This window comes from Megalobrama amblycephala, linkage group LG14 (assembly GCF_018812025.1).
Source record: "Megalobrama amblycephala isolate DHTTF-2021 linkage group LG14, ASM1881202v1, whole genome shotgun sequence".
NCBI lineage: Eukaryota > Metazoa > Chordata > Actinopteri > Cypriniformes > Xenocyprididae > Megalobrama > Megalobrama amblycephala.
Window position 1 is genome coordinate 26,421,448 of NC_063057.1, and position 10,778 is coordinate 26,432,225.

Consider the following 10,778-nt stretch of genomic DNA (forward strand, 5'->3'; position numbering starts at 1 on the left):
AGAAATAAATAAGAGAATAAAGAGACATTGTGACATTTTATTTTCAAGAATATTTCACCAACAATGCTTGCTTTGAGTACTCATATCATATTTCAGTGCCATGTGGAGTTTGAGATTTTGTGTGTCTGCATTTTGTGATCAAAATGACTGAATTTTCAATTATATAATACATTTAAATCAAACTTGTCAGGCTATTATAGATAGCTAGGTTAGTCTATTGGTGTACTATCTAGCTTTAATATCATGATCATTTAGAGTTTTTTAGGCAAGAATGTAGTTATTTAGACCTCAAATATGTGACTATTATATAATTATAGCCCTTATTTTATAAATTATAAATTGTTTAGACACTTTCTCAGATGTGAACTCCAGGCCGTCAGCAGTCGTTCAGCGCTCATGTACCCACCGAGAACAGCTTCATCTCGACAACAGTCCTTCAACAATTTGCTGCTGGCTCTTATGTAGATAGTTGTTAAACATGAGGTATAATTCATTTTGGGTATATTAAACAGGCAATCTTTAGTCTTATTAATCTATTGTTCCAGAGCAAATCAATTTTGGTTAAGGGTTAGGGTAAAATTAAGTTTCATAACTTTATATTTAGGCTATATTTAACTTAAATCCTGTACTAGAGCGCTGCTTTTGTATGTTTGAACTGAATTGTTTGCTTGTGTTTATGTCCTGTTGTCTTTTATTATGGCTTTTGTTGTTAATTTAAATGTTGTTGTTGAATAAATATTATTTTTTAGAAATACAATGCTGTATTTGGTATTGAGAAAAGGATCATGATATGGACTTAAGTGAAAGTTACATTATTACACCATTAGATGGAAGCAAAAACTTTATGAATCAGAACAAGGAAGTTGTTTTAGCACTGTCATGGGAAATCCCCTTAAAGTGTTAGCTCACCCAAAAATGAATTTACTTCCACTAGTTCTGTCTTTTCGTCTTGGGCTGCTTTACAGAGAGTTTCCTTGGCGGATGTTTGCGATGCTGCTACCTGGTCTTCTCCATGTACCTTTGCGTGTTGAAGGAAACACGATGCATTAAGATCTGGGGTGTGAAAACTTTTGAACAGGATGAAGATGTCATTGTTTTTCATTTAGTACTGCCCATCGGAAGCAACAGAAGATACTTGCATGTGTCCCAGAAGAAAAATTAAGTACAATTTACCTTGATCTTTAAATTCAAAACGTTTTCACCTCCCGACTCTTAATGCATCATGTTTCCTTCTGGAGCATCAGTGAATGTTTGAACCTTTTTTAATAGTTGAGTTTGAGTCCCTCAGTTGTCCTCAGTATGAAAACACAGATCTCAAAATCATACAGTCACTGCTGGAAAGGGTTCAAATATGCAAAAATGCTTGAAAACTGATGAATCTGCAGGACCTGGAGGATTTTTCTGAAGAACAGAGTTCAGTTTAACTGCTCAGAACAAACAAGAGACTCATGAACAACCATCACAAAACATAAAAACAGTCGTGGATCATCAGGTAACCAACACACAGTATTAAGATCCAAGGGTTCCCAAACTTTTGAACGGGGTTATTTTAATAAATTCAGCTATTTTTTTGTCTTGTGGACTATATGTAAACATCTTTTATGTAAAATATCTTACTCAGGACAGTACTAAACAAAAAATAACATGCATTTTGTATGATCTCTCTTGTTTTGTTAAAAAGTTTCACATTTTCACAGATTCTGAAAGGGGTTCCCAAACTTTCGATCCCCACTGTATGTTCCTGAAGGTTCTCATCCCTTTTTAAAAAAAATACTATATATTTTATAAATAAAATATTTTTTCCCTTGTGAAAAAATACAGTCAAAAACATCATTGATCAAAAAATACCATTGATCAAACATGAGACTACAATAAACAATGACATGCACCCACTACAAGTGATTCCACCTAAATGTAGGACTGAACGTCATCTTAAGTCATTCCTGCTGCTGCCATCAGGTTCTTCAATATGCATTAACTGCTTTTTTTATTCATGTTTTTGTATTATCATAATAGGGCAGAGTATGTTTTTGTAATTTTGATTGTATAATAGTTTTTAATATTATTATCATAGGGTATAGCATGTTTTAGCTTATATATTAGGGGGTATTGTATGTTTTAATGCGAAAGTTTTTTCTTTTTAGTTAAGTAGTCTGGTAGATAAATTGTTGTTTGTCTGTGTGCAAGGATTATGTGATTGCTGCTATTTTAACAAATATAATTTCCTGTGAAGGGTTAATAAAGTATCTTTTTATCTATCTGCAACAGCTTCCTCTGAAACCCTCTGCTTTGCATGCATAGTATGCTAATGATATTAAAAGCCTGCAAGTTGTTGGGACTGGTTGCATGTTTGTAATGGTAGGAAACAGGAGCTGTTTGAAACCACGTCTTTGGCACACTGAAGATTTAAGGAGAAAATGCTTAGCAGTGGAGCTGACTGATGAATTTGCACATGGTTTGTCTTTAAGCATATTAATAACACCACATACAAACAATGTAAACAATGTTAAAAACTGATTTTTACCATAGGGGTTCTTTAGGTAATGGTGATTTTCGTTATATTGACAAAAAACATAATCTCAACAGAAGTCATACATGTTTGAAATTGCATGTGAGTCAGTAAATTATCACACTTTTCATTTTTGGGTGAACCATTCCTTAAATTAACTAATGTGCTAATAACAATAATTTGTTCAAATTTGATTGAACGTTCTCTCTCTCTGCAATCAACTTGTGAGAGGGATTGTGATTATTTGACCTTTGTTACACTCGCTGACATTCTCTGAAAGACGATCACTGAGCATTGTGTCACGTCAAAAGTGATTATAATCACTGGAACTGTCTACACACAGGATTCAGACAGCAAACAGACGCCTGTTTAATGTCTAACATACAGTACTTCATGCGCTTGAGCGCCTCCTGCAACAGGACAAATGGAAGAGTTTGCTTTGATGCATCCAGTGTGTTACTGTCAATAAATGACTGAACAAATGACTGCAATCCTGTTAGTTAGTGTATCTCTATGAAACTGGATGTGTCCTCAAACCTGATTACTTCCACCAAAGCGGCACATGCAGCGGAGGCAGGTGTGTTGAGCTTCACAGACAGTTTGCACACAGCTTTTTAGTGTTCTGAATTTGTGAGGTGTCAGAGGTGGCCTAGGATCTGATTTTGTGGTGGGCAACTTTTTCCCTCCAGGCTTCGGTTGGCCAGAGTGCTTGTTCCCCAAATACACACTGCCAGCTCTTTCACAAACAAGCTGTCCTTAACATTCAGCTGTATCTTCCATTTTTCACAGTGTATAACTACACCTTCACCAATATTAACCTCGAAGAAAAATGTTAAAGTTAAAGGGTTAGTTCACCCAAAAATGAAATTTCTGTCTTTAAATACTCACCCTCGTGTTGTTGCAAACCCGTAAGCTCTATCTAAAAGTATTTTGTTTAGTCCCCATACATCTGTATACACTTGAATTAAAGTAACACTATCTCTAGTCAGAGGTCACGACCACTACTACAGATAAGCTGACCAATATTACTTCTCTTACAGTAGCTTTGGTTTGGTCATTGAGTGGGGTGTGTTTGAATATGCGTGTGCATGTGCGTGTACAAGAGTTCAAGTGTTTGTGTGTGTGTGAGAGAGAGAGTAGGGGGCATCACTGTTCGACCTGACACCTAGATGAACACTTTACAGTTGGTTGTGTGACTGTAAATCATTCTCTTTAACACTCTGAGGTCTGAGGGTATCGCCGGCGATACCACCGCGGTTTTTTTCTTACCAGTGTGAAAGAGACTAATGTTGCACATACAATTAAGAGTTATACACCATTTTAATCTGTGGAATGTCTTCTTTTATTTGTGTACACTCAGAGTAAAAACAAAATGTTGTGCTTTTTGTAAAATAAAGAAAACTAACATGATGCGTGATCTCTCGTCTCCCTCTGAAGGAAGTCCAATCTGATAGTTCTCAGAAAATGAACTGTAACTTAGTGAATACTAATCACAAAAAATTATGTGTAAAAAACATGTCTATATGACTAAAAAAACGTTGAAATGTCAGGTTTTAAATCGTGTAAGTCAAAGTACAAGTCGAAAACAAATAATCTCTGTTTATGTAATCTGTATGAAAAGAGAGCCATGTCAGAAATCCATGATTCAGCTCATTATCCGCTAATGCGGCCACACCCACGGAGCCAGCGCTATTCAGATGCAAATTCTGAGTCAATACATGCATTCATCGTCTCAATCGTGTATTTATTGTCTTGAAAAGTGTTTTGAATAGCCATAGTTAGCGATCTCTGTCCTCTGTTAGTTCGGTTAGTTCCTGGATTGCCTATTCTTCTTTAGTGCTCAGGCATTTGTGGACTAAAGGTGTACAGAGCGCCCTCCGGCTGCGAGTATGAATTGTTGAGTATAAATAAATGTATAAAGTATGAAATAAATATTACATTTATAAGTAAAAATTATTTTCTTGTTTTCAGGAAAAACAAGTCAAAATTAAGTGAGTTTTTCCTTAAAACAAGCAAAATAATATGCAAGTGGGGTAATCAAAATAATCTTATATCAAACCAAAAATAAACTATATAATCTTGTTTTCAGTTTGGATTAATATTATTTTGCTTATCCCATTGGCAGATTATTTTCCTTATATTGAGGAAAAACTCACTTAATTTTGACATTTTTCCTGAAAACAAGAAAATAATTTTTACTTGTCAAGAAAATGCTTCTGTATTTAAGAACTTTAAGATATTTTAAGTAAGAACAACATTTTTTTGCAGTGGGGAAATGTAGATTAAGGCAATGCTGAGGTGTCATCGAGTGTGATTGCATCTTGGATGAGGATGCTAATTTTGCAAGGGAGAGTTCAAATGTTCATTTCCTTTTCTCAGAGAGAAGTCCTCTCTTGGTCGAGACAGTCTGGCACCAGTCTTACAATTGTATGAGCTGTCCAAGCATTGTGAATTCGGAGCACAGAAAGACAAACACATTCACGACAGACTTGTTATAGTAGGGAAGTATGCGGGTCCAGACTCAGCTGAGATGAGGAAAGAGAACCTTCTCTGATGTTGGAGATTGTCCTATTCTGGCATGAGAATCATTTTTTCCTATAATATTTCAGCAGTCATGTTCTGTTTGGTTTCTATCAGCTGTTTAGATTCAGAACTAGCAATGCCATAACAGTGAATGAATCACTATTGACCTGATCGGTCAAACAGGTATAGAAATTGTTCATGATTCGGTTTCTCACACCAAAATAGTAATGGGATATTTTATAAGAAAGAAAACAAAAAGAGCGCTGGATGAGGATGATATTTGCCTAGGAAACAAACGTGTAAATGTCTTCTAGTGTTTGTCAATGATAAAGCAGCTGTGTGCAGCTTCCTTAAACTCATCCCATGATGATTACATCATTTAATGTCATTCTGATAACCATATCCTCAAACCTTGTGAGTCGTGACACAATATTCCTATTTTTATACATTTATTTGATTTAACTCCACAACACACATGATTTGCTTTATTAATGCTTTTATTGATTAGAGGAGTGTTTCAGAGAAGGTATTGAGAAGAGAGTAAAGCTTAGAAAAGATTCACATGAAGTTTAATTTTATAATATAATTTTTTTGTAAAGATCACAAAGTGTAAAATCAATGTGACTGTGGAGCAGGATGCCTGCATATGATCTCAAGCATCTGTAACACAAATATAGCCTAATTGGCCTGAACAGATCCAGTCGTTCCAGCAGCGGTTAGCTGTAGGGTGGAAAAATGAAATAATTTATTCTGAACATTATAGGCACTTTGTGAAATCCAAATGAGCCATTACATGTTACTGTATGATATGAAATTATAATATTGTAAATTATAATGTGAAGTATTCAAAAACCAGACTTCTTACAGGACAAGCTGATGTCCACACAGTTCTCAGTACCCGCATTGTTAGGTTCTCCAGTGCACCAGTTGGTAAAGTCATACACAGATCCATCACTCCACAAAAACTGCCCATCCTAAAGAGCAAAGACATGATTATAAGAGTGCACTACTGTACTCAGACTTAAGTACGGTGCTAATTCATTTCAGCTTTAACCCATCTTCATTAGCACATTTGCATTTACTGTTTAGAGCAGAAATTCCAGTCTACTAATTCTCGATTAACAGTAGTAGACATGTAGACACAACATTATTTATAGTTAACAGAATGTGTTAAAGGGACCATAAAAAACAACAACAAGTGAAACTGAAATTACAGTCTACAAACAAATAGGTCTCTTTAGTACTGTAAGGAACCCCGCATCGGCCCAAAAACGGACTCCGACGCCCCCCGGGCGAAGGTTAACGTGTGTATGCCTTTTCAGCATCTCTATTAAAGTTCACTTAATTTCACTCGTTTAATCTGACTCCAATTTCAAATGATTATTACACTTAGGTTGTGTTTCCAATTAGAAATTCATCATTAGTTATGCATTAATTTAGATATTTGATGATTCTGGATATCCCATATTTCAATTGTTCAGTCATTAGGGACCCGATGCCGCACAGAGATACTCGCCCCGGGATTTCGCGGTAAACTCAAGGACATAAACTCGCCAGTCTGATCTTCGTCAGAGGGTGTAATAAGTTGGCTAATACCTTTAGTCGGTTGCCTACTGCTCTCTCGAACAAAAGTGTATTTTAATTTAGCCACTTCCATACAACTTGCTAAATCAGCGGTAAACAGAAATCAAAAGGTCTTCAGATGAAGTGCCTACTGCTCCTTCATTCATGCGCCTTCAGTTTGTTCTACCCTGGACACAGATTACGGTAGCATTAGCCTCCCATAATTTACTGGTAATAATGATATCAGGAGAATCCAGAGTAAATCAATTATAACATTTTATTTATCAGGTAAAAGTGTATCGTGTCAATTACACAAATAACCAATTAAAGCCAATTCAGAAATGATAAATGCATAACATCGATTACTCAAAGAAATGCATATACACACAGTGATGGCTAAATGTCTTCAGACATTCACCCATCTCTGTGGGGGCTACAGAAGATCCCACATGACTGCTTTGCTTTTTACCTTTTATACCAGGACCAGAACAAAAGGATCGTAAATGTTTATTACACCAACATCTGTTTTGGGGGAGAGGAGAAGAGACACCACCCAAAAAGAGGACAGAATTTTCCTTAGTTTTCCATCTTCTTCATAATACTAGTGACTGCTGTGAAATTGAGACCATTTTACCAATCGCACTGAGACTTTTAAAATGATACCAAACATGAAAGGGAAAAACAATATATATACAAGTTATATTATACATAGAATATTAACTTTCAGTGACTTGAGGCAGGGGGAAGGAGAGTTTGTGTGTGTGTGTGTGTGTGTGGGGGGGGGGGGGGGGGGGGGGGGTTGCATACTGTAGATGTGTGGGGGCAAGGCGTTTTCCTATGCTATTCTTTTAAGATCTTCTCTCCAATAAGCTTTATTGCTTTATTGCAGGATGCTTGATCTCAGTTTTCATTTAGCAGGAAAATCAAGCCTTACAGTACACACAATTTAACTTACTTGTTCACCATCATGAGCACCAATCCAAGCATATGTGGAAGAAGAAGGCAACAGACCCAGCAGAAAATCATTTTCTGGTTTATTGTGCACAGATGCGAGATTCGCACCAAGACCTTGGCAGTTTCTCTAAAGAGACAGATTTTTTATTGTTAATACAAAATCAAATCTTTTTAGCATAAAGCATAAGTGACTTTTTAAACAACATTTTAGTCATTTTCAAGCAAAGTCTGATCGATTTTTTGCTCAGTATCAGTTTTTTTGTATTATTTATTTGCAGAAAAGAAAGGTTTACTTTAAAAATAATAAAAATCACCATTCCCAGTCTTTAACTACTATGTATTAATATTTAAATTAATCAATTGATTCAGTGCACTTATTGTTTAGATACATGTACTTGCATTTAAAAAAATACCTGCATGTAATTACATCTGTAATTAATTTCTGTAATTAGATCAATGATTGCACTGTTGACCTTTCCTTACACCTTAACCCACCCTTAAACCTACTCATACCACCATAACTGTCCCTAACCTTACCTGTGTCCACCTCAATAGCAGCACAAGTGATTTGCAATACAACATCAACACAAAAAAAGTACATTGTACCTTATTGATTTATCTAGATGTAGTGTAAGACTCCTAATGTAAAGTGTGACCAAATATTGTTGTATCTTAACACATTACCTCTGCTGTGATCCAGTTAACCGACTGAGAGAAATACTTGAAGCACCGGAGTCCAAAACTTGACCATCCAGCGGGGCATTTCAAGACTAAATCAACTGCATCCAGTACATAAATGTTAGGGCATTCGTAATATTCACAGCAAAGTATGTTTTTATTTTTTCATTATTATTTTATGTAGTTTATTTTATGTTTGTGTGATTTTGTGCCTAAATTAGGTGTACTTTAACACGGCAAATCCCTCATTAATCATGTAAATATTAGTAAATGGAATAGAAAGGGTTTTTACAATTAAATGTTTTGGTTACCTTCTGCATTCCCCATGGAGAAGACGATGAAAAGAAGCATTAGACTTCTCAGCACTGCCATGATGAACCTGAAATGAACCTGAAAATGAATAAGCAGGAAAAGTCAAATGTCTGCGCTCATATGTGGATTCTCAAAAGACAAAGATAATTTAGAAATGTTATTCAGTAGGGTTTTGTTCCCAAAACTCACCTTGGTTTGGTTGTCGCCTGTAGAATCTCAGAGGAAGAGTTTGTGAAGTTCCAGAAACAGCTCTGCTTTTATACTTTAATGAACGTCAAGTGCGTGTGAGTTTATAGTCACGATGTTATGCGATTGTTTGATATGTAGAATTTATGTACACTGGAAATAAAATCCAAATATTAGAGAACGGTGTAAAATGAGCCTGTAGAATAAATGTTAGTTCAGCCAAATATATTTCTAAGTATTTTAAGTATTTGTTAAGTGTTAAGGTAAATAAAGGACATATTCCCCATTAAATATTTGAAATAGCATAAATTATGAATTACAGTCATTTCCTTCTGTATAAACTTTAAGAAACATCTAAAACATTTTGAACAGTGCCTGTTTATAAATTCCTAATGTGTATTTCTAATTCATTCTAATATCTGATCTAGGAAAAAATGAAAAGTCTGTCATCATTTACTCACCCTCATGTCGTTCCACATATGACTTTTGAGTCATATGTGGAGTATAAAAGAAGATATTTTGAGAAAGGCATACTGTTTCCTGAAGAATTCAGTTTTTCTGCTTGCAAATTCCGGCATGTAAATAAATAGCAAATCCGCCGTGGGCTGAACGCAACTGGCTTTTAAAGGGAAAGGGAGATGAGACTCTGATTGGTTTATTGCACATTACACCCAAAACACACCCATTACTCATTAAGAGAATAGGGACAACCCTTTTAGACCATGCACCGGGTGTGCTACCATTGTTAAACTAGCAAAAGTGGATTCGGACACGCCCTAAGTGTACTTGCACCGTGCGCTTTAGACGATTTGCTTAGATTGTTAAAATAGGGCCCTTCATGCTATTCTGCATTGGTCATCAAGTAATTTCTTCTTCACAGAGCTTAAAAGTCACGGCACGATTAATTACTCTTTTCATCACTATACCACCACAGCAAAAACTGTGTCACGAATGTGGCTCCCTCGACTCGTCCTCCGGACCACCGGAGGGAGCCATCACCCGAATATTGACTGTTCACCATCTGGACTCCATTTCCCATAGGCCCTCATTCCTGGGACTGATTACACATGCACCTGCACCTCATCACACACACACTATTTAAGCCCTTCACACACTCACTTACTTCGCGAAGTCTTGATTCGCTAAGGTGATCATTTCTGAGCGTTATTTCTGTGGACTGCCTTCTTGTTATTACCTGGACTGATTATCTCCCTTGAACCGTTGCCGCCTGCCTCGAACTCTGCCTGGACTCTGATCTCTGTTTGCTTGCCGCCTGTCTCGACCATTGCCTGTGACCCGTTTATGATTCCTGCTACCAGCCCTGATCTCTTGCCTGTCCCTGACTACGGTACTGTCTTTGCCTTGTTGAACTTGTTGTTGTATTTAATAAAGACTGCAAATGGATCCACACGCCACTGACCCTTCATTACAGAAGACTTCGCCACACAGCGATCCAGCAGCTCTAGCTCAGATATCCACCGAATTGTCTGCCCAAGCCAGTCAACTCGCTATGCATCACCATCAACTGTCCAGACTCACCTCGCTGACCGAGGAGCTTGTGAAGACGCTGCAGGGCCTACGCCGCAGGCCGCCGCCCCAATCGCACCGCCAATTCCCACGCCACCTGCTGTGAATCCTCGTCTAGCTCTCCCTGAGAAGTTTGACGGCACTTCCGCGAAATGTAAGGGGTTTCTCCTGCAATGTTCGTTGTATGTTAATCAACAACCCTCCCTGTATCCCACAGATTCCAGCCGCATTTCCTTTGTTTGCTCGCTGCTCACCGGCAGAGCGTTAGACTGGGCCACTGCCGTTTGGAGGGAGGATGGTTCAGTATTCACCACATTCACCGAGTTCTTACAACACTTCAGAGAAGTGTTCGAACATTCCACTGGAGGAGAAAATCCCGGTGAGCAGTTGCTTTCCCTGAACCAGGGCAAAAGTACAGCGGCGGAATATGCACTTCAGTTTCGCACGCTCGCAGCCCAGACCAATTGGGTGGAGGATACCCTCAAACTACTGTTTCGTCGGGGACTTTCCTTGGAGTTACAGGCTG

The 10,778-nt window shown here is 37.4% G+C and overlaps 1 protein-coding gene across 2 annotated transcripts; it reads right to left on the bottom strand.

Annotated features, from left to right (window-relative positions):
- Positions 1 to 5,511: 5,511 nt before the first annotated feature.
- LOC125246348 (ladderlectin-like) lies at positions 5,512 to 8,810 on the bottom strand. Of its 2 annotated transcripts, none has more exons than XM_048157320.1 (6): positions 8,729 to 8,810; positions 8,539 to 8,606; positions 8,234 to 8,328; positions 7,551 to 7,676; positions 5,898 to 6,006; positions 5,512 to 5,752 (listed from the first exon to the last, which is right to left on the bottom strand). In XM_048157320.1, the coding sequence occupies exons 2-6, from the start codon at positions 8,597 to 8,599 to the stop codon at positions 5,685 to 5,687; spliced, it is 459 nt and encodes a 152-aa protein (XP_048013277.1). In that variant the 5' UTR covers positions 8,600 to 8,606; positions 8,729 to 8,810; the 3' UTR covers positions 5,512 to 5,684. The 2 variants fall into 2 exon arrangements, with proteins under 2 accessions (XP_048013277.1, XP_048013276.1); XM_048157319.1 differs by having other exon boundaries at positions 8,539 to 8,617; positions 8,729 to 8,809.
- Positions 8,811 to 10,778: the final 1,968 nt, after the last annotated feature.

Bases quoted from the DNA above. Each gene is read 5' to 3' on its own strand.
- LOC125246348 (XM_048157320.1), bottom strand. From the start codon at position 8,599: ATGGCAGTGCTGAGAAGTCTAATGCTTCTTTTCATCGTCTTCTCCATG. The intron at 7,677-8,233 runs GTAATGTGTTAA...CTGTCTCTTTAG, and splicing joins TTAACTGGATCACAGCAGAG to AGAAACTGCCAAGGTCTTGG. The intron at 6,007-7,550 runs GTAAGTTAAATT...TTTGCTCTTTAG, and splicing joins GTGCTCATGATGGTGAACAA to GATGGGCAGTTTTTGTGGAG.